Source organism: Meriones unguiculatus, chromosome 4 (assembly GCF_030254825.1).
Source record: "Meriones unguiculatus strain TT.TT164.6M chromosome 4, Bangor_MerUng_6.1, whole genome shotgun sequence".
NCBI lineage: Eukaryota > Metazoa > Chordata > Mammalia > Rodentia > Muridae > Meriones > Meriones unguiculatus.
In genome coordinates, this window is record NC_083352.1 from 72,231,701 (window position 1) to 72,256,506 (window position 24,806).

The 24,806-nt window shown below is 41.0% G+C and overlaps 1 protein-coding gene across 28 annotated transcripts in view; it reads right to left on the reverse strand.

Moving 5' to 3' along the window:
- The window catches only part of Kcnma1 (potassium calcium-activated channel subfamily M alpha 1), a 695,343-nt gene that overhangs the window by 139,500 nt on the left and 531,037 nt on the right, over window positions 1-24,806 (reverse strand). For 15 of the 28 annotated variants that reach the window (XM_060382122.1, XM_060382121.1, XM_060382116.1 and 12 more), the window contains 3 exons: window positions 13,990-14,058; window positions 11,625-11,636; window positions 4,269-4,355 (listed from right to left, as the gene is read on the reverse strand). In XM_060382122.1, coding sequence (XP_060238105.1) covers window positions 4,269-4,355; window positions 11,625-11,636; window positions 13,990-14,058 — 168 coding nt within the window. The remainder of the gene's footprint in view (window positions 1-4,268; window positions 4,356-11,624; window positions 11,637-13,989; window positions 14,059-24,806) is intronic. The other 13 variants (XM_060382124.1, XM_060382117.1, XM_060382135.1 and 10 more) reach the window with 1 other exon arrangement.

The following is a 24,806-nucleotide window of genomic DNA, read 5'->3' on the forward strand; positions in this document are numbered from 1 at the left end:
GAGGGAGATGAGCCAAGGACTAAAGGTATTCATGATGACATGAAGACATCTGCTACAGATGAAGGAGGCAGATTCTTTAAACTTCAAGACGATTTTTTGCACAAGTGGCCATTCTTTGGGAGCTGCCCCGCCCATGGAAGCCTTCATCACATTCTCCTGGCAATGTCCTTCCTTTATAGTTACCCTTGTAAACTCAGTGATACTGAGAACAAAACCCCACTGATCTTGGTTTAAAGCCATGACTAGAGATTACAGGGGCCTTTCCCCACTCTTGGTGTTTTCTCTGTTCTTCTGGTGCTTGTCTTTTCATTCAAAACAAAACAAAACAAAAATTCAAACCCTACCATTCTCTTTTTCCCCTCAGCTCACACACCAACAGAAAGACCCCCTCCCCATCCTGTTAGGCTAGCCTTAGGGTCTCCTTGTCCTCTGTTCTGCTGCGCTTAGCTAGGAAAAGTAGGCAGGCAACTGGAGGCGGGAAAGGATGAGTTTGCTTTCTGGTAGGCTGTAGACTGGCAGCAGAAACTTTTTTCACTGGAATGCAGAGCTCCCACTGAGCAGCTGTCAGTCCTACGCCACTGCCTCTACTCTCCCAAGCTTCCACCAAGCCTTTTTCTCTTTGTCCCTGCACTTCCACGCTGAAAGCTGTTCTCATCTGCAGCTGCCTGTCAGATGCTTTGCTGTCTCTCATTGACTTTGATAGTCTTGCTGTCCACAAGCTTATATGTCCCCCTTTACAAACTTTTGCTCTTATTTCCCACTTAAGTGGGTCATCTATTCTGCCCTACTGATGTGGGCCCATATTGATATATCCAGCTCTCTTTTCTCTAGAACTCCAGACTCTTGGGTTGACCTGCCTTTATGATGATACTATGGTATGTTTAGGACCAATCTTCCATTCAAGCCCAGATAGAATTCTTCATTTCTCCCTACCTCCATTTTCCTCTAGTTTTTTCTCCATCTCAGCAAGAGGGATCATTATCACTATCATTCTCATGCTTCATGCCCCAGGTCTAGGCTTCAATCTTGGTTCCTACTCCTCCTTCACGTCTATGCAGTTCAGGAGTGCACATTATAGGTTACCCAGAGTAGTCTACATGGGCGTCACGTGCCTCCTCCGTCTCCTCTTCCTCCATAAATGGCCAGCACCTCCCTACATTATTTGAATATCTTTGAATATCTTCCCTCCTCTCCTGCCCCATCAGAGGCATGGAGAGTGACCTTTGAGAACATAGGTCTGATCACACCTCAACTACATCCAAAGCATTTACATTTTATTCTATAACGAAGCCATCCTCTTTGTAAGTGTCCAAAGAACCAGATGCAACCTTCCCTCTGACCTCTCACCATTTCCATCCTCTGGTACTCTCCAGGCCAAGCTGTGTCAGGTTGTCTACAGACAATGAAATCACCATTATCTCCTTTTCCCTTCTGCTCTTTGCATAAAAGACAACTTCCCTTCATTTCTATTTATGTTTAGATGCCACCTTCTTGGAAGTGCAGCCTTTACCAACACCCAATTGAAACTCTTTCTTTTCTTTTGAATTTTCTAAAACACTGAAATTCTCTCTTTTATAGAATGTGAACTTCAGAACAGCAAATAGGTCTGTTCAAGACAATGGTTTTCTTAGGGAAGCCCCATTATTAAGACTCCTTGATCTAAAACAGTCACTGGCTATAGGTAATGCTTTGAAAATAGCTTAATGGTGCCAAATTTAGAAGTGGGTCTTACTGGAACCTCCCAAACATTAGCCAATGTGTAGATATCTGATAAATAAATAAAATTAATTAATTAACTAATTAATTAGTTGATTAATTAGCGAATGCTTCCCAGTTTGGAGTATTCCATGTTTTTAAAAGAAACCAGAAGTCGAAATTTTAACATAAAAGTAAACAACTTTTATTAACTCAGCAACCAATCATTTTTAATTATGACTCAAACAAAATATGCATCTTTAAGAGAGGTAAGAGAGCCACTGTACTGCATTCTAAAGTTATTTAAGAAGGGAAATATTTAGGGACAGTAAATAAAAACATATGATCAAACTCATCTCAAAGTAACCTCTTTATGCAATTGGATGGGTTCACCTCTCTTTGTCTAAGCATTGCACCTTGAACTTCACACAATTCAGACTCCACTAACTTCTCTTGTATGTCTTTTTTTGTTTTGTTTTGTTTTTGCAGCCACAGCAGAGGGTAAAAACCCAACAAGAGAGCATCATAATCTAATTTTCCATTTTTTTTTCAAAACTTGTTTAGTTTCATTCAAATTTCCAACATCCTTCTTGCAGTTTTCTGCACTTTTCATCCAGTTGAAATCCCCTAACAGACAGTATTTGCTCTGACACATCACACACCATGGAAAATTACAGGCTAGAGTTGTAGCTGATGGTGTCAGCATGTATTTGTGAATATCATAAAGCATGGAAACGAGACATATTACATTCCCTAATATAGGACTTAATTTGTTTCCTGGACTGCCTGGTATTTGTGACATTCATTAGTGAAAGAGGCAATAGGAAACAGAATTACACAAATGGGAGCTCAGGTTGAATTTGCTGTTTGGGAGGTGTGCCTGATGTATGGTTAGCTGTGTACCCAGTCTACTGTGCTTAAAGCTGAGATGCTGCTTCAGGCTTTTGCACTTCATATCTGGATAAGGACAGAACTATTCCAGAGCCCCTGGAGGTGCAGCTCACCAAGACACTCCACTTTCTTTTCTCATCTGAACTTCCATGTAGGATAGTCCTGATGAATTCCGGTCTCAGGATACCAGATAGAGGTGCATCTGGATTTAACAATGTCAATCATCCTCCAATTTCCAGAAGTAAATTATTATTGGAGAGCTCAGTTATTTAAAAAAAAAAACTTTCTCAACCCCATGTGTTCTTTCCCCTGGAAGCTTTTAAAGCCAGCCTGGCCCATTTACTATAGTCGAATGGGAAGAAAGAAAAGCCTGACTTTGTCAAACATCATTGTTTGTCAAATAAAGATCGGCATAGCAAGACTTTGCAAATACATTCTGTTATTTCTCATTAGCACTATGACTGCACAAACTGGTCAACCAGGCCATGCTTTAGTTCCTTCCTAGACAAAAAAGAAACTTATAAAGTGATGGCTTAGCAGTTAGGAGCACTGGCTGTTCTTCCACAGGACCTTGGTTCAATTCCCAGCACCCACAGGGCAGCTCACAACTGTTTCTAACTCCAGCTCCAAGGGATCCAACAGCCTCACACAGACATCCATATAGAAAAACCACAAATTCACATAAAAATAAATAAGTTAAAAAAATAAGAAACTTGTAGGGCTACAGGTGACTGGATGATGTCATAAACACAAAGAAACCCATTAGTATCCAAAGCAGTGATTGACAATGGTGCACAGTAGGCTCTCATAGGGTGTGTTGGCCTTTTACAGATAAGAAAGCCAAAGTTCTAAGCATTTTTTTAGACTGACTTTTATTCCAGGGTTATTTTAGAGGATTAGCATAAGGAATAAAACACACACCTAGCAAAGGCCTGGCCATGAATGGGAACTCATTGGAAGACAATGGGACTCCATAGAGAATTGCCAACCATCATCATCAGTATTTACTTAAAAGATGTAACACAACTGTTTAGCTGAGTGACCTGTCGGGCTTACTTGTTTCATATTTTCTGAGAGCAAAAGTTTTGCAGAGGGCAGAATAGAGTCATATTTAAGAAGAGTCTATACTGATATGCAAAGTCCTATGATTCCCTAAGCAACTTAAACAGGAATAAAGACACTAATAAAAATTTCATGAGACGCTGAGCCTGGTGTCAGCCTCACACCAAACCCAGAGAGGTTCAAATTTTAGCCACTGCTTAGAAAGTTGCAAACACCAATAGGGGAAGTTTAATGTTCCATCTGAAATTAATCCAAACTATTGGAAATTCTACTTGGCACTTACAGCAGGAGATCTGTAATATACAAGGACGTTTACCCAGACACTAGTAAGAAAGTAACCTCAGACAAGGGTCCAGATGTCCTGTAGATCCCATTCAGAGCAGGCAAGAATCAGAGTGACCTGAAGCCACTTCTACTTTCCAGGCCTCGGTTTCCTTCCTTGTAAGATGAGGGAGTGGGTAACTAGGTTTTCCCGATTCTGACTGCGGGAAGACATAGCCAAGGAAGCAGCTGCAATAGTTCCAGAGTTAGAGCCTTGGACATATGGAAGCACATGGGCCTTGGTAGATCAAAGTTTTTGTGGCTGGATCAGAAAGGAAGGAAGGTGAAAAAACGCTTACCTTTTAACTTCTTTGGCATCACTTGCGATGAAAAATCCTAAAGTACCTTCTTGGATCTTAAGGTGGTTCCCAGGGTTAATTAATATTCTGCTCAGTGAACAGAAACAAACAAAGAAGACACAAGAATGAGCTCATGTTCAGGATAAAACCTAGATGGTAACACTAGCCTATCGTTATGATGGGGCCCCACTGGTCTAATGCTTGCCCCAAAGATTATTTTCTTCAAGCCTGATTTTTACTGGCCCGAACATCTAGTTCAATCATGCCATCATTTAGCTCCAGGTTGCATACTCCAAGTCAGGGACATCAAAGCAGATCTTGGCCTTAGAGTCTGAGTTTGCTTAACAGAGTTATTTTGCTGCCTTCAGGGGCACCTGAATAGAAGAACAGTTCTTCAGGATGCACCCCATTTTGAAACCGATTTTGATGGCCAATATTGAAACACTGTCAGCCTAATGAAGCTCTATGTATACCCATTCTTTCTTAGATGATTAGCATTAATGGGACCCCTATATGGATACAGAAACATACATATATACATACCATATATTTCCATGGGGAATGGTACAAGACACCTGTATTATATTTAATGCAGAAAGAAACTTTACATTTTTGGAACTTTGATAAGGACATGGAAGTAGGCTCCATGAAAAACCTGATCTACACAGTGGTAAAGAGAGCTACCTTTCCTTGGCTACCTGCAATGATTCCAGACTGCTTTTAATAACAATGCACAGGTTGTGTGAATAAGATCTAAAAGTAGCATTCCTTCACTGGGTCATGCCGACAAATGAAAATTCTCCCTTAAAAAACAAACAAGCAAGCTAAACAACTACCTTGCCTTGCAGGGATGTGTGAATGGAAAAATACACTGTCTTACTTCTATGTGCTAGAAATAGCTTATCTGACCATGTTATGTTTGGGGTGGCAGTAGGGATAAATAGATCCTAATCTAATAGACGGAAGAAACAAACACATTTTTGCAGATCAAAAGCAGAATACTAGACTGCCTTGTGCAAAAATAGTGATGAGGCTTTGAACTTAACAAGTGTCAAATTTAGCACTTGAAGCAAAAGACAATGGCAGCAATCTCTGAAAAGCTACTGATTAAGGTAAGAGATATTCGGAAGAGATATTAGCTGCCCAAAACAAAATGGAGGTAGAAAGTAACATGTGATCTTTGTCTAGTGGTGAGACCATTCCAGAAAAACCACTGTTGTCAAAGGAGTCCTCTACCTGCAGCAAAACAGGAAGGACCCGGGAAAACTTCTTTTCTGTTGGGTGAACCATGATAGATCATTACTGTAGAAATCACTGTTTGTGGTTGCAAGCGCATCCACCATTACCTGTAACAAGACAGGACAGCAGGAAATGGGGCTTGTATCATTGCTGTTATTAACTCTAATTAATAGCAGAGTGGGAAGAGTTCACTGCTCTGCCCCAGGTCTCCCAGCAGCAAAGAGAGTCCTTCCAAATCAGAAGCCATCAGCCTGCTCTGATGGCCCAGCAGACCAGCCTAATGACACCCTGCAAAAAGCAGGGGCTTTATAAAGAGACCTTATAATTAATGTCTCCTCAGCTAACCCCCGCACTCATATCAAAAGCCCTGAGTTGGCAATTATGAGGGGAAGAAGTAGGAGATTATACAGCATTTTTAAATAGATAAATAAATGTAAAATTTTGTGTGTTTGTGTTTGTCAGAGTGTGAGACTATACAGTTTATATTGATTTCTTTTTCAAGTCAATTAAATAAGGCATTTTAAATTACAGGGTTCTAGACCTTGTAAATGTTTGGTCCCTCTCTCCTGAAAGGCAGTTCCTATGTGACTGCCTCTATAATCAGAAGTGGGGTTCATATTCTAGCTCCCAGGTGGTCAACATTAGGCAAGTCCCTAACCCTCCCTAGAACTCAATTCTCCTATGAGAAGAGTATTAACACATAGTTCATTGTCAAAGAACTAAGTAAGATAATATCTAAATGGTTCAATACTTTTTGCTTATAGTTATTTTTATATTTTTTAATTTTTATTTTTACTAATTCCATTTATTCACTTTGTATCCCCCCTGTAGCTCCCTCCCTCCTTCCCTCCTAATCCCACTCTCCCTTCCCCTTCTCCACCCATGCTCCTCCCCAAGTCCAATGATAGGGGAGGTCTTCCTCGCATTCCTTCTGATCCTAGTCTATCAGGTCTCATCAGGAGTGACTTCAATGTCTTCCTCTGGCTTATGGTTATTTTTATCATTTTACTCTTTCAAAAATGCACAAGTATATTGCATTTCATCAAAGGTCTCCTGGCTTGATGGACTGGAACAATGTGCTTCTTATCAAAAAATAAAAATCCTGTGAGATGAAGGATTAAAAAAATACTATATATGACATAATAACTCACGAGTTCATCTATTAAAAACATTCCCACACATTTCTGGAGCCTTAAAAGTATATTCCTAAAAGTTGGGAAAGTCTCCATTTTGCTAATACAAACCGAATAAACTGTAATTAATATAAAAAATAAAATTTAATAAAAAATAATTCGCATAAGAATGCAAGAAAGGCTCCCAAGTTTGGAGCAAATGGGTGAGTCCTATCAAAATTTGAACAACAGAATATGAAAGGTAAAATTTGACACACATTGATTGTCTTGGTAAAATGTTTGCCCAAAGAGCTGCGTTTCCTTCCCTTACGGTTTGTGCAGCATTATCTGTACCCCATAAATGCAGCTACTGTGTCACTGTGAACCACAGTGATCTCAAGTTTCCTATCAAGAGACTTATTTTCATTTCCTCCAGTTTCTATCTGCACTGAACAAGAACTGGCCTACAGTGAGATCCAGAGATTGGCAGTCTAGACAATGCAGGTTAAGGAAATTTACTACAGTCTTCAAGTATCTTTCAAGTGAGTCAATGTGCTGGAGCACAGTGGCTTGGTGATGGCAGAGGGCACTCTGGTGTGCAAGTCTTAGGTTCCCTAAATGTTAGCAAAGTACTTAGGTGTGTGCATCAGCCCTAACCATTGGGTCCTGGCTCTGGGCATTTGGAGGCTGCTAAGCGTCACTCTCCTAATCTATAAAATGCAGTATGTAATCCCTGGCTGACAGTGTTTCTAAGAGAATAAAGGAATATACTCTATGCACTAAGGATACATTATGTCCTTAATTTTTGGCCTCTATAAGTATAAGGTTGGTGATTAAAAAAGTAAGTGTAAACAAATCCTTGCAGCCCCACTGGCCTGCTCTCCATTTTTTCTTTGATGTTAACTTGTGAAGCGGTGGTTTCTGTGCAACATGTAGAAATGAGCTACTATACAGTCACTTTGAGCTACACATAGTCACTCCCAGTCCTTGAGTTTTATCATGATGTATAAGATATAGATGGCTTATTGCCCCTAAAGCTCTTTGTGATCCTCAAATGTCCTCATGTTCTCAGTGCACAGGGTAAGAAGATTATATATATATGTCAGTATGAAGTCTGAGATGGGTATGAAGATTAGGCTAAGACAGGCGTAGGGAGGTGAAGGATTCAAAAGAATGAGCCTAGCTCTTGAGATAAAAGAAGGAAGTTCATGATTATGAGGTACTCCATGCCAAATAAGCTAGATGCATTTCTAAGGGTGGGGAGGAACAGGCCTCTGATTCCAGGGGCCCACATATAGGAAGCTTCCTCTATGGAAGTTTCCTGTATAAGTTGCAAGCTTCAAAGATTCTTCATAGAAATACATTCCTGATTTTAGCATTTCAGATAAAATAACTGTTATCTACACTCCAAATGCAGAACATTCAAATAAAATGCTAGGCCCCCTCTTCTTGGAAAAGTAAATAGATAAGAATTTTAGGCAGGAATAACTTTTTCCTCACCCTAAAAAATGATGCCTAGATTTAAAGTTTGCTATTGCCTTTGTACTGAGAATATGTTAATTTTTTTTCCAGATATCTCTGATCTTTTTAAAGAGACTATTCAATGTCAAGTTTGTTTTATTCTTATGGGCTGCCAAAAGTCCTCCTCCCCAAGCACCACTTTTAATCAGTTCTCTGGCTCCAATTTGGTCTAAGTCATGAGCTTATCAGAGATAAAACACAAGATGTGTCATAGAGAGAATCAAGGAAATCTCTAAGAGAAAACTCCTATCAAGAGAGGCTTCTTTCCCCAGATATCCATTAGCAAAATTCCAACAAGGACATCTTGGCAGGAGGAGACATTTCCCCATTTTGAGGAAGACATAAATTATCCTCTTTTTTTTTTTTCTTTTTTTTTTTTTTTTTACCATGACCTTGCTTATTTTAGTTGAAAATGCTTTGTGACAGTTGGCAGCACAGGGCTTGTGTGGTCCCTTCTCTAAGAGTTTTCCCTCATTGCTTCTTACAGTTCTGCAGATAGTCTTATTCTTTGTCTCTATGCCCTCCTTAAGAGCAAAACATACATTTTCTATAAGGAACCACTGTTTATTGGAAGACTGAGAAACAGGATCCCTCCATTTATGTTTGAGTTTTTCATAGTAGAGCGTGGAGTCCTATATACTATAGGTATTTTGCAGAACTATAGAATGAATGAAAAACCTATGTCATTGGCTTCACTTCTCAAAGTTTCTCTTTTCTTCTCCAGTAATGAAATCAGCAACTTTATTCCTTCAAAAACTCAAACTGTAGTTCTCATCAGTCAGGATATCAAAGGAGTGACCACAAGTATTCTTGTGGATTGGCCACCAAGCTAAAGAGTTCCCACAGGCAATATGTATAAAAATGCAAATATGCAAATATGTAGACAGTGAATCATTTATGTAGATGGAGCAGTTGGTTTCAACACTGAAAGCACAACTCGGTACAAAAATCCATGTTTCTGAATGCAGAATATATCCACATGGAATGGGCTCTACCCAACAGCAAATATCTGTATCAGGACTCTATGGGAGATACTACCTTACATTTTATTTTTCTGGCCATCTCATGTTTGAACTTGGGGCAGTTTAGACAATCAGGACTAGGTTAGGGAGAAATCTTCTTTTTCCTCTGTCTAACATTTAAGGTGCAACAGTTGCAGATTATTTTGTTATCCTTCCTTCAGTCCTCCTAAACCTTACTTACTGTTTGAGAAGACTGCCAATACTTTAACTAAAACATATCTTAAAGCAGAATTTCATCCACCATGGACAAATAGAATAGGTGTGTGTGTGTGTATGTGTGTGTGTGTCCCATCTTCCTACCCACTTCAGGCATCATGTACCATTCCCCAAGCAATTAAGAAAATATCACAACTTCTGTGGGGGTAGTTTATACTTGAAAACACTATAGTCAGTTGTGTCTAACCAGATGATGGGACTTCATTAAATAGAGTAAGCAAGTCAGACCCATTGAGGAGTTCAGTTCATGCTACGCCCAGACGAATCACACCACTGAGAAGATGTCTTTCTGATCACTCAAGTTCATATACAATTACTGTCAGCAGGAACATCATTTGAACCAATCTGTGTCCCCTCTCAGGAAGCCCAACTGCATTGCAGTTTGTACTGTGTTATGATACATCTTAGGGGAAAAAAAAACCCAAATCTCAAACCTCATCACCTCTCTGGAATTTTCCATTTCTTCTGGGCTTTACAATAAGAGCTGCTAGAGTCCAATACAACTAGACACATGCATTTACATTAGAATATGTGTAGAAGACACAGTTGTGTATTCCATGCTTTAATATGCATAGGCCCAGTTCACTTACATACACAGACACCATAATTAAGGTTGCTCCCAGTTGGCCAGACTCAAATGACCACCACTGTGGTCCACTACAATACCGGCGATATCTGGCTTAGCCTGAGTACACATCAATAATCTTAAAAGTAAAAGTTTAAAATTTTTACATTATACAAAAGACTGGCTACATGAGAGAAGATAGAGAGGGCTGATCTAGGAAGGATCACACTGGATCTGTGGTTCTGGGAGCAAGCCATACTTTCTGGTATACTTTAAGACAAGTCATGCCTACATCACAACATGCCTTCACCACAAAGTAAAAGGACCAAAGGCCAAAAGCCAACAGCAGAGGTGCAACCACTGTGGACCTTTGAAGATGCATAGTGTTGCAATAACTTCTCGCAGTTGGATCATATCAATAATACCAAACTGACAGGAAGCCACCTCTATTTATTCACATCTACTCAAAAAAAAATCACAAAAGATCAGACATTGGATAGAGTCCCAGACAACACAAACATAAAGCACACACACACACACACACACACACACACAAGTATAAACACAAACACATGACAATGACTATAACCATAGACAACACAAACATACAGCACACACACAAGTATAAACACAAACACATGACAGTGACTATAACCATAGAGAAAAACATGAACATGTTGGCATTGTAGTAGTCTTTTTTCAACAGTGCTGTCTTAAGAGAATGCATTACTGAAAAAAAAAACTATGCTGAAAAATGTAACAACAACAAAACAATCACCCCAACCCCAAATCCTGAAAATGCCATTGATGATAATTCAGTCATGCTCCATGCAACACAAAACAGCGGCAAAACAGGATGAAGTTGCATGGTAAAAACTTAGATACTTTTAGATACTTTCTATTAACAATTATGTCCAAACACACAAGGAGAAAAAGCCATAAATTTGTTCCAACAAACAATGCTTAGGGTAGAAAACGAATGTGATACCTAGGCAGTTCAGTATCGCACTGCTCAAAAAAAATTAGATAATCAAAAAGAAGTCAGCCCAGACAAGTTCAAGAAAAGGAAGAGGTACAAGGGCTTGGCCTCTGCTTTGTGGGTAAAGGACAGAAACTCTGATCTACAAAGTGAAAACTCAACAGAGGGAGGAGGAGGTCACAGGGAATGTGGATATGAGATGAAGACAAAGGGGCACCCGCATCTGATGGACACCAGGACAACATCGGGACGATACAGATAACAGACACAGAGGGCTGGAGAGAAGCGTCCTCCTTTTCAACATTAATCCGATTTGTTCCCATCATTGTATCTATGATCAAAGACAGGATTATGCCTTTCCATTTATTTATTTATTCGTTCATTCATTCTTTTTTATTTTAGTTTTTCTGCAAAGAAGTTAGTGCATCAACCAAAATAATCAACAAATCAAACAAGGACAGCAGCAAGCTACTTTTAGGTATTCTAGTTGGAGATGGGTGACATATATATGTATACATATATGGATATATATGTATATGTATAGATATAGATATACTATATATATACTAGACAAGGAAATGAGATTATATATCTACATATATAATCCCTCTCTTCTTGAGTTCTTGGCAAATGGTTAGTCCTGTGGTTAGGAGTGAAGACAGAGGGTGGAGGTTGGAAGGAAAGTTAACGAAGAATGCATACCGCTTTCGGCTTCTGCAAAAACGACAAGAAAAGAATTTCAAATCAAACAATTTGATAATAAACTGACTGACACCAGGAGGAAGGAAGGAATAAAACCTTTGTTTCAAATCATTTGGAGAATTTGAGTGAAAACAAGGTTTATCAGCAAAGCATGGAAACAGTATCATGGGTAGAACCAACAACAGAGAACGTCCTTTAACACAGGTCAGAGGTAGGAAGGTGGAAAGAAAAGTGGCTCCTCTCCATTTTTATACCTGGTCCATTACAAAATTTGAGAGGAACAGGATTAAGTTTCTCACAAGGATTAAAAAAAAAAAAAAAAAAAAGGATGGTTTTGGATTTAAGATGTTCTGTTGGCTGAGTCCTGTGTTTTCTTGGTATGATCCACATTCCCTGAAGCACGCCTTTTCCACAAGCACTCACGTGCTTCCACACTGAGACCAAGCCACACTGAGGATTAATGCTGGCAACTGCACACAGAAAGCCAATACAAAGCCAAACAAATTCTCTCTCTCTCTCTCTCTCTCTCTCTCTCTCTCTCTCTCTCTCTCTTCCCTTTTCTGAGACACTGGGGTGAAAACAAAATCCACAGCTTATATTTCTAGACATGGCTTTGTTGAAAACAGCTCAGGTTTATAAATCAGTGAGGTGAGAGGGCCTATCAGAGGGAAGATGGTGCCTTCCTGGAACCTGGAATCTTAGAATGCTGCCTGATTGGAGAGGTGCCCTCTCTTTCCCTGCAACCAGAGGGAGCTTGCTGGCTGGCTGGCTGGTGCTCGTGGCTTGGTGCAGACCTCTCCTCCATAAATAATTCCAAAAGGTTCAGAAAGCACTCATTGACATTAGCACCACCTACATGGTGACACAAACTTTTTATTTATTTATGTTTTGAGAGAGATGGACAAAAGCGATAAAGAGAGAACACCCAGATCCACAAAGGTGTACTGACTTGGCATCACAAACATTACCATTTGTAATGCCCCCTCAAAAAAAATCAAGGACTCCACAAACATGGGTCCAGGTGAGGTTTGGTATAAAGAGAAGCAAAGAGTAACCTCAGGAAATTCCACTTTAATTTCTGAAAAGCAAATGTTGACAGAACTTCTCTTGAGTTCAAATAATACTCCAATATTAATTCCTTTGCCAACATGAAAAAGAACAATGTATCCTTTCATACATATTTTTTAAATTGCTACCACCATGTTCTACACATGGCCACCAAATCTACCATTTTATCATCCTCTGCCTGGTTGATTTGGATTTTCCAAGTAAGGAAGCATTTGATCAGATTGACTATGGACAATCTGATCTTATGGTTAAGAGACAACACAGCATCCACTTGCCTATGATCTAGCATTTGTTTTGTGTCATAGACACAGACTTGGAAATGTGCAGTGTGTGTGTGTGTGTGTGTGTGTGTGTGTGTGTGTGTGTGTGGTCATTCATCAAGATCATGAAAACTCCTTAAATGATGCTAGCAGAACCTGGCAAGTGTTGCCCTGCATTCTGCTCAGTTATGAAAGTGGGTGTTGGGATAGGCTGCCCTCTGCCCTTGTGAACATGCAGGGGCAAAGTCATTACTAGAGCAGAGACAGCACTTGGTTACATCATTTCAGAGAACAAAAGCCAGGCTATCTTTCAACCAGCTCTCTTTCTTCCAAAATTATGACTAAGAGTCAAGGATCAAAGACCACCTATGTTATCAATAATGCATGTAGGATCCCCTCAACCAGATTCCTTGCTCCTACAACGCTCCCATCAACCAGCAGTAAGGTCATGTATTGACTAGGGTGTTATCTATTTCAACCAGACCCTGTCCCTCATCGGTCTGATTTGCACATCATTAAGGGAAAAATAAATAAATAACGAGAGCTCCTGCCTCAGAGCTCTTCTCTCCTGGCTAATTTACATGAAGCTGATATTCTGCCACCTGGATATCGGCTGCAATGGGAGAAACACATATGGTACACAATAGACTGCTTGCAATTCAGCTATTGAGTGAGCTGGCACCTTCCCTCACGGCTCTGCTGCAGGCTGCTATAAAGAAGGCCAGGAGCCACCTGCTTTTTGCTTACAGCAGTAAAAGGAGCTTCAAGAGGGGGTCCGATCCTGCCTTCTTGTGGAGAAGGCATAGCATAGTGGGTGGAGCTACTGATAAGGCCTTCCTCCTCTCCTTCAGGGAAATTGTTTCAGCATGCCCAGGAGGGCATGGGATGACAGGCTGGTCTGGGATAGAAGCTTCAGTGTCTTGAAATGCATTGCAGGGGTGCTGCATTGAGTTCCAAGCAAATAAATCATACGTAAGAAAGAAGAAGTGGATGAACCTTCCCAGAATACACACTTCCAACACAAATTATCAACTTACCGGCTCTCCCGATTGGCAGACTTGTACTCAATGGCTATCATCAGGAGCTTAAGCTTCACAAAACAGAGCCTGCAATGAGATGGAGAGGCCTCTCAGTAAGTGCTCGCCGACAGCAGAGTCTCATAACAAACACCTTATGAACTTCCAGTCTCCTGACATGGTCATTATCCAGGGGATCTTCAGTCTACCACCAGGTGCCAAAGGCAGGGTCAGTAAAGTGATGCCTCCCCATCTTCCCTATTAAACCTTATTTCCCACAAGTGATAAGGTACTGGATGTTCAAAGTGCAAATTGGGCTCTGGTCTGGATGTCTAGACACAGACCCCAAGCAGAGATTTGTGCCTGGGGATTTGCACCAGCCAGATTCATTAGTTACTCAGTCGGGTAGTAAAATGTTAACTACAGGGGGAGGCAGAGACTTGGAGCAGGGCAACCTGTTATTTGGATTCCATTTCGGTCTTTTGTACAAATGGCTTATATTGTTGTTCAGAGCAGACCCCTGTGTGCTTGGAATGATGGTAATAATACTTAGCCTCCGTCTAAGTGCCCAGCACATGACTCCAGCTTTGTCACTCCTGGCTCCATCCAAGCTGTCTCACCTCATCTGCCCAGAGCTCTGGGCTGCAGACCAGACTGCTCTCTGCTGGCTTGTTCCCACCTTGCTGCTTTAAGTCCTGTACCCCCTCTGTACCCCCAGTGTCTTCTCTTCTCTTCCTAGCCATCTTCCCAGGTCACATGTAATCTAATTTCCAACTCTAAACTATTGTTCTCTTCGCAGATTTTATTTCCAAAACCTCTCAAACTCCTTGCCTATATACTTATCCTTCAGCTTGCAACTGAGTTTCCACTGGCTGTGACCGCTTCTCATAGTTTTGGGTATCTGAGGATTCTCTACGTCACCACAAAAACATCATCATGATGTTTGGAATTTCCCCACAGTGAAACAGGGTGAATGGAGTCACTAACATAGAGAGACTAAAAAAAATTCTAATCACTGTGTCTCAGCTCCAAAAAGTGTGTGTGTGTGTGTGTGTGTGTGTGTGTGTGTGTGTATGTGTGTATAAAGAGATATCATAACATGTTGGAATATAAAGGGCTTCAAGGTTGTGCTTTTCATGTGCAGTAGAACATTCAAATCAAAGCTTAAATGAAATACATTACAAGGTGGCCTAATTCAAAACGAGCTTTGAAAAATGTTTTAAGATGTGAGGGCCACAAAGAATAAGATATAAAGCTGAAAATGATATAGTACAGTTTAGATTAAGATGTGCACTGACTGTTCAAAGAGACAAGAGCTAACATGCAGAAGAAATGAACCATCTATGTGATGCATCACAGGTTTCTACAATAAACAGCACTGTATATTTTAGGAGATTTTAAAGAATGAAACATTACTCAAGTGACAATGAAGAAAATGAGCTCTAGTTATTTAGTCTCAGCACTGTAGAGAGGAAGAAGCATTAGGTCAAAGGGTAAGGTCTTCCTTCTAACCATCATCCTAAGCAGGAGACACTATCCCTCTATCAATAGCTCTGTTTGTTTAGTGATAAAGCTAAGACCCAGATTATTCACACAGTCCAACTGGTGGTTAAGAAGAGGGCTCGGCTGACACCTGGAGGGAGATACATCTTTTCTGTGTCTTTTTCTATTGGGAAAGAACAATTATAAGTCAATATATCAGTGAATCAATAATGAATTTCTAGCTCATGCTCAATCCTATGTAGAAATAAAACAAGTTGTGAGGATAAAGAGTAACTGGAAAATGGGAGTGTCAGTTCAAGAGGAACACCCTGCAGAGAGAACTGGAGATGAGGAAATGGGAATGAGAAGGCATGGTGAAAGGGATCCCTGGAGGGTAGAAATGGCAAAAGCAAAGCCCCGAGACAGGAGAAGGGTCTAATTGTTTGAGAACCAGACACAGAGCCTTCAAAGCTGGCATTGAAAGAACAAGTCAAAGCAAGCCACGAGTGGGTCGGAAAGCAAGGTGGGTGAAAGGGCATAAGAACTCTGCTTGCCCCTACAAAGCACATTCTGCTTCTTCTAAGTGAATGAGAGACATGGAGTTGACTTGACTTTGTATGTGGACACATGTGAGTGAAGGGTGCATGTGCACACTGGGGAGGCCAGGGGTCTACTTGAGTGGTGCTCCTCAGACATTATTTTATGAGACAGGGTCTCTCACTGACAGATGGAGATCACTGATTCTGCCCATCTGTCTGGCTGGTGAGCTTCATGGATCTTCCTATCTCAGCCTCCCCAGCACTAGGATTACAAATGCACATGCCCAAACCTGGCTTTTTACAAGGATGCTAGTGACCGGGCTCAGATCTTCATGTTTGCACACTGTGCATTTTACCACCTAAAGCATCTCCTCGTCTCCTGTAGTTAGTTTTAAATGAAAAAAACGACTTAAGATATGGTAGTCATAGAGATGTGCTTTTTTCTTGCATGGGAGGTTCTAGCTCCTTAGTATTGTCTCCAGCGGATAGTCATATTTCAGAGGAACACTTCCATGCAATGCATCTGGGCTCTGCCTGTGATGTGAAGGCTTTGTGCTTCCTGCCAGTGGCCTAATAACCTGGACTTTGGGGTGGTTATACAGATCAGTTTTGAAACATCAATGCGAGTAGCACCAACTATAGCAGGGAAAAGCTCTTAGTTTTCATTCCATAGCACTCTACTAACTCGTCATGCAGCTCTTCTTTCTGGGGTTTAAATTGTTTGAAAAAATTGTATAACTTAAGTATTGTTTGTTGAAGCAAATTACCAGGTTAAGTACACACTATTGAATGTAAACAGTAGTCAAAAAATAAAAATCAGTAAGAGAGCTGAACTCAGCAGGGATCATGCAAAATTAATTTGCTCATGTCCTATGGAAAATTGTCATTCTCACTTAGGACTCTAGTAGTTCATGGGATCAAAGATCTTAATTGGATTAATTGGATTGGTGTGGATTTAACCCTACTGGTGGGAAGGAAAGAATGGTTCCTAGTAAGAGTGCAGGCAATTGCCTTGGGGCATTCAGCTAATATCTAATGCAGTAAGTGTGAATGTCTTCGTTCCTAATCATCACAGCACAGAGCCATTTACCAGCTGAACATAAGAAGTAAGAATCTTGTCAATCCAATCTAGGCAATCTTATACACTGAGTTACAGAGGATCATGAGTTGTCATGTGGGTACTGAGATTTGAACCCAGGTCCTCCAGAAGACCAAGCATCTCTCCAGCCCCGCCTCTTCATCTTATATAGAAGACAAACTTAATTCCAAGGAGAGAAAATCCACATGCTCAAGGTCAAATGGCTTTTGCATTGAAAAAAAAAAACAAAAACAATAAGTGAAGATGCAGTCTCCATGTGATGTGTGCTGATGTTCCTCATATGAACAGAGAAAGCCACATGAAGCCCAACATGTAGTTGGCCCATGCTGTTTGACACAGTATTCTTTCAGAGGCGGGAAAGAGACACTAACATGTAATTTTATATAAAAATAAAACTGCTTTTTCAGCTTTTCTTTCTTCCCATCAAATACGGTCACACTAAAGCCATCCCTCATGTAGCTAAAAGGGACCCCTCACGAGGTACACTTTTTCCAGTGTCCCATGGCACCCATCTCTTCCTACCACTCAGACTTCCTCCCTCTTCAACTTTATTGATGTCTGCCTCTTTATATGCCTCTACATTTTAAATATTGCTCAATCGGGTATCCCTTCAATATTAGCAAACTATACTGAAAATAAACCATCAATTACCCTGAAAACAAAAGTATGACTCTCTTGGAGTGTTCAAATAATATTTTCTGTTAGATCCTGCCACGGAGAGCTGGCTTAAGTACATAGCAGGGGTGTGGAGTCTGATGGGAGTTTCAAGGGTGGTGGTGGAGATAAAGCCTACACAAGCAAAATGGGGGAGCTGATATAGCACTCATGTGAATACTTGCACCTCCCCACACACATGTGCTAAACTTCTCTAGCATATAGGGCACATGCTTTGCCTCCCTGGCATTCTGCAGGTGTAAAGAACCAGCTTTTGATGGAGGTCGAATAAGCAAATGGAATGAAGAGACAGGAGATGCACAGGAATGGCTAGAACAAAGGAAAAGAAGCAGAATAGAGATCAGAGCAGGGAGGTGTGGTGCAGAATCCTAAAAATCTCATCTTGCTTGTTAGATGCCAACAGACTGGGAAAGGTGCAAATGGAAAGAACAATAGATAATAATCACGATAAGCTCTGGGAATGTAATGTTTGCCTTCCAACCATTAGGCCATGGTGTGAATCTAATTTGAAAATACAGAGAGCTGTTTATTCTTGACCTCTTCTAGAGCTTGTGTTACAGGAGGGCACACGCCTCAGAATGTGTGGGCAAATGATCCAGAGTTGATGTCCTTTGGGTGAACACTAACTCACACTGTTTTCTTTTGGTAAAGCAGAATGGCGCATAGGCTACCTAACATGATCTTTATTCCTCTGGCTGCACTCTTCAGACTGTAGCATATATAGAACTGATGTAGAATCAGGAAGCACAGTCATGGTTAAGGAAAGAACAACAACAACAAAAAAGCCAGAAAGCCTCACAGTGTAATAAATAAGACAAACCTAGCCATAATTTAGTGAGAGTTTAATTCTTTGTTTCTAAATAGAAATTTTCCAATACGTCCAGTGTTAGAAGTTGTCACTAGTTGCAAAAATTACAGGGGAATAAAAATCACCTTTTTTTGCCTCTAAGAGGGGGGAAAATGCCACATGTCACAAAAAGGTCTTAAACCAGAAATCTGCAATAAAACTGTTGTAATAACAAGTTAGATTGCTTTCCTGATAATTATTAAGTAGAGGTCTACCAAATTTGACAATGCCATTATACAAAGCCCTCTTTCTTTTATTGCCAGCATCATCTGTTAACTATAGTATTTTCAGCCCAGATGTTCCTGAACAAAGGCTCTTAAGAATTAGAGTCCAGCTGTCTCTAACTACCCAGAGAGAAATATATTGTCCCTGCCATCAAATCAGTCCCCTTGACTAGAAAGATTACTTGCTGGTGTGAATTAAGCATGGAAAGCTGTCATAGAGTTTGCACCTTCCAGTGGGCTTACAAAGTGGATATAAAGACGGGGCTGAGAGCAAAGGACTCTACCATCAGGAAAGTGGCAGACAACAGAAACAACAGCTTCTAAACTGTCTAAAACCATCAAGCCTTCTAAGTCCAGCTCTCCCTAAAAGCAGCGAAATCACAGTGGAAGTGATGCAAACACTGTGTACTGGTAAACAAGGGCTTTGGGAATGTGAGGCTAGAGTGAAAAATAACCATATTCAACTTGAATTGGAAAGGGTAGTTTCTAGAGATGAGACTATCCACTTACAATATATGTTCTAAACAGCAAGACTTGTAACACTAAGTACCAGGAAAGTAGAGGCGGTTTGGCCTGTTAGTGGACATGATATCATTATCCATTTCTTTGTAGCTTCAATAATGGTGGATGGGAAGGTTACACCTATTCTCTAATACAGGTATATCCACACATGTCTACAACATAGAAACGCACACACACAGTATCTTTCTTCCCTAAAAGACATTTAAATTCAAAATAATTTAATTCTTTGATTTGGGAAGTTAGCATTTTCCTAAAGTGCTAACAAATGCCCTGTAGGGGAAGTTTTACTGACCTTCTTCCCCTGAAACAAACACCATAGGCTGTAGCTTACTCTGCACCCTCAGCTACCTGGTGAGATCCTAACAGCTAAATTCTTTGCCTGATGCCTTGTTTGAGAAGTCCAGACCTGCTTCAGCTTCTACAGCTGTGCAGGATTTCAGCAGGGTTTGTTGCTGGTGCTTTATCTGATTGTACAGGAAGAACTGCCTGCCACTCTCTCAGTTCCTGTAGTGGACATAGTTAGCAAAATTACACTCACTTCTGTGGTCATGTATGTTCAGTCCTATTTACAGAACTCCCAGCATAAGGGACTAGATAGCACCATATCTGACAGGAAATATATATATATATATATATATATATATATATATGCCTTAAGTTTTTATATAAGTTCTGTTGGCACATGCCTTTCTGAAGTCAGGTTACAGGAGTTTACCATGGCCTTGTTTGCCCCTTTTGAGACTGGAAGGTCCTTTTTAAATAGTCAATAGAATTTTGTAACCCAAGTGGGCACTGGCCAAGGGGTCCTTCTTTGTCTGAGCTATACCAGTTTTAACTTTCCTTGTGTGTAGTTCTTTTGAAATATTTGTCCATGCAAGATGACACAGGCAAAGAGTCCAATTTTCTGAATTCCAGGCACATGGAAGGCAGGTGGATAAGCGAGGAAATAGAAAATCCCTTCCGGAGTCTTCCCTGCTGGAGCCAGTACAGGAGCATCCACACTTTGCAGTTGGGCTTGAGGGCTGGGCTGTCCTTCAGCACAGCCTACTGAATTCCCCCAAGTTACCCAAGCACTAAATGCTCAGCATCAAAGCTGAATCTTAACTGCTCCATCAGCTGCACAGAGACAGAGAGACACGTCGTATTTTAAATACATTTCTTGTCCTAATCCCCTCTGAGCTGTAAAATCTCATACAATTAAGCTTTTATATTTTGCAAGTGATGAATGACTGACTAATAGGCTCGCTGTGAGACCTGGGACCTGGAACTCTCTGTTCTTGCCAACCTGATTGCTGAACCTGCTTTCTTCCAGGTCATCCTGCCCACCTTCTTCTCCCACCCCCACCTACCTGGGCATCCTCACCTTTGCTAGCTCCCACAATGAAACTACCATCACTATTGCCCCACAAAGCACCACATGTCAAACTGTAGCTGATTTGCCTCTTTTTTCCCATCTACAAGGTTCTGATTAGAAAACCTCAAAGGAGCATGTGTGTTGAGAAAACTCCCTATGGTACTGTGCATTTCAGCTTCTCTATTCCCTTGGGGATGTTCCCCTTTCCCATCAACAGAACCCAAGTTTCTTACAGGATCAGTTTGCATCAAAAGGCATCTCCTCCAGGAATCCATCCTTGGCGTACAGCAAGCCTCCCCAAGAGCCCTAACACTGACACTCTAGCTGCATGAATTCCCGCATGCTCCCCGAGGATGGGCATGAGCTCCCTCAGCCCCACTTTCAAACTCTAAAGTTACCACTGAAGGGTAAACAAATTCTTTACTTGGTATTCAAAAGAACTGTCATCAACTTTCCATGCTTAACAGTTAATCAAATCTAAGGCAACAAAACTGACACAATGGTAAAACTATTCCAATTCATTGAGTTTTTGCCCTATTGACTTGCAACTAATAACTGCAGAATTTACTAAACAGTAAAAGTAAAAAAAGCTGAAACTGCCACAGTGTCTATTCCCCCATTCCTCCCTCCCTCCCTTCCTTCATGTTAATATTTGATGGGAATAGGGTAGAGGGAAAGCAGAGGCAAGAGATAGGAAAGATACTGAGTGATGAGGAACCTCATCGTGTGCGCCACATCTAAGGACAGACGCCTGGTGTTATCACAGAAGTACACAGAGACGAAGACTCTTAACCCAACAAGTGGTTAGCCTGGGGCCTGACCTCAGTCTTTGGTGGCTTCATCCCATGAACTGGACAGTGCCATCTTGTGTGAATTGCTCAAGAATAAGGCCTTTTTTAAGGGCAAATATGGTTTTAAAATTCTAACCTTCCTGAAGGCTTGTCATTGCCCATCTGATTTTTACAGGCACTTGCTGAGGAAGGAGAGGAGTAAGAAGGGAAGGAAGCAGGTGGTTGCTGGTCTTCAGATCCCAAAACTGTGGCTAAGAAGGAAGCTGATGCAAAAGCTCTGATATTTTTAAAAACTGTATGTATATGTGAACATATATAGATACGGTGTAGGTACCACCTACCAAGGAAGAAGAGGGCATTAGACTCCTTGGAGCTAGACATTTTTGAGGCGGTTGTGAGCTGCTTGAGTGGATGCTGAGAACTGAACTTGGGTCTTTGGAAAGAGTAGACACCAGATATCAGTCCTTAGACTTGGTGTACACTATGAGGTTCCTCATTCCTCAGCCTCACTGCTGAGTCACTTTTCCAGCTCCAAAGACCCAGATCTTAACATAAGCTTGCAAGATGTGAGCCCACCTGCAAGTCTATGATTTGCCTCTATGACGGGGCTCAAAGCAGGATACAGAAGCTACTAGAGTGTAGGGTGGTGTGCTGGAAGGATAGGGCAGTTTCACGTGCTCAGATTTCAGATAAGGGTCACCTCACTTGTTCATTTAAAAAATAATAATGCACATTTTAAAGCCTTACTCCAGATTTTAACATCTGGAGATGAAGCATGGATAGCATTTTATAAGTTCTCAGAAAAGCATTAATGAGCCAGCCTTCAACTGTCACCTACTCCAAGCTGTTCTCAGTTGCACAAGACCAGAGGAGCATTAGAACCATGGTTCTGTCCTTTGTTTTCTAAGTGGTTTTGGAAAGGTACCACCAGGTCATCTGAGTCTCAAAATTTCAAGCTAAGGGGACTCTTTTGTACAGAATGCCATATTTATACTATTCTAATACCCTGCTTTGTCAATATAAATATTACTCATTTTGGGAGTTATCTGGGAGACAACACAGATGGAAGGTTGGGAATGATTGTAAATTTTGTCTTAATTAGCATCTGGTTTCAGAACAATGCCCCACCTTTTGGTGACACAGAGGGTGGAATCAAAGAGTTGCCCCCATGGCTGGAATCTCATTTTGCACACAGGAGACTCCTCAGCCTGAAATATTGAAGAACTTGCTTTCAGGGGCCTCTGTCTCTCTGGCAGCACCCCAACCCTTTCTGTTTTCTTCAGAGATGACCTTTAGTTTCACCTGCGCACCTGCTACCTTCTCTTTTCACCAAAGGTCTACCCTGCCTAACTTCTGAGAAAACTCCAAGTTCTCTCCAGCAATGATCTCACCGGCTGAGTGGCCTACGAGAAGAGCAAATTTATTTATTTCCATGCTTTGCAACATCATCAGTTGCATATTGTTTTAGTGTGGTACATAATTATGGAAACCACTCTGAAAATCTGTATATTTTATCTGTGCTTTATTATACCCAGAATATTCTCCGATTATTTTCCATTTCCACAAACCAGCTTAAAATATATTTGGGTGTCCTTTATGTCATCTTGAAATTGAATAGCCAATTCTTACAGTAATGAAAACACTTAGGCGGCAGCCTGGTGATATACAACACTACACTCTAATTACGGCTGCGCTTTAATTAACCTGAATTGAAGAGTGTTATCATTAAACTGCTGGTAACTTTGAGTTATGGCTTTTCTTTAATTTAAAGTAGAAAACACAGATAATTAAGCCTCAAGATAATCAAATGCTTGAAGAGAGCTTCAATGTTTTGGGTTGTTCCTAAATCTCATTAAATGTCCTTTCTTTATTGATTAGTCCCACCTCTGCCGAATTGCTGCATTAAAGGAATAATAGCACCAGGCTGAACACATTCTCACTCACATCAGAAGTTGCATTTTTTTTTTCCACTCAGAAGCTTTACTGAACAAATAGTAAATTCTCTGACAACAAGGTAGGTCTAAGAGATCTTTACCCTCATTAGAACATGCTCTAAAGACAAAAATCAATCAAGGGAAATAATTCATATTTTACTAGTGTTGTGCCTGACAAGAGCACTTCCAAGGAAGCTGTCTCGGCATTCCTGGCTGCCCCACCCTCCTCTTCCTCTTTTAAAGACGGTGGGCGAGAACTGCTCCTCTAGAGGCTGGAACTGGTATACATAGCCTCGGCATGCCAGGCTCTTTCACGTGGTTGGAAAGGCAGTGGGCTGACCTGGGCTGTTGTCACTCCATTCTGCTTTAGGAGACAGCATACACAGCAACTTCATTAAACAAGTGGGAGCCAGTTAGTGTTTGGCAGAAATATGGATGCTGTGTGGCCAACTTTGATTTTAAAGAGAGTATAGAGATCCAGGTTTTGTTTTCTTTATTTTGTTTTGTTGTTTTTGTGAAATACTGTGGTACAGAGATACTGGGAACTTGAACAAATTAAACAATGCCAACCCATGGGTCCAGTGCACCCTCTGAGTACCCACCCCAGCTATTGCTTTTAGGGGGAGAATTCCTTGACCTTAGTATTAAAAAAAAAAAGGGACTCTTTCCAGAGGCAAAGGAAGAGGGGGGTAGAAATGCTGGAAGTGACAGAGAGCTTCCCTGGGCATGCTCCTGCCAGGCACAACACTAGTTAAGCCAGAAAAATTAACAGCCAAGGAGGAGAGCTTTGAAACTTCCCAGCTAGCATCCCTAACATCATAGAGCCTCTCTGGGTGCTGCCAACACAGCCTGGATGCTCAGACCACCCCTGTATTGACCACAGAGGACTTCCAAGGGCCTTCTTAAAGAGTCAGCTGCTTCTGCTCTCATTGGCAGTTCTGACTTCTCTAGACTTCCTATGGAAGCAGGCTATGTAGCTGACTACAGAAGAGAATCATCTCCCAGCATCTCTAAATGGTTAACTTTGTCCAGCACAGAAAGAGAAATCACTCTAAGGGAAAGGTGCTTACGGGAGTTACAACAGGGCTTCCATTTCCAGAAAAGAACTCCTTCTGAATCAATTACCTATTCACTTTTCCAGTCCATTTAGCATTTAAACTATCACTTAGAGACAGTGTGAGAAATTTCTGTAAACAACCAAACCATTTTGGAGTGCTTGGGGGTTTGGGCCCAGAGACTGGCAGAGAATACCTGCTGTGTTCCCTGACAGGAATCTCCATTCCTCCCTTCTGCACACAGAACAGAACAGAAGTCCCAAGGCCCCTGGCTTTCTTTTACTATGAAGGGTTCTCAGGTTTGATTTAGACTTCC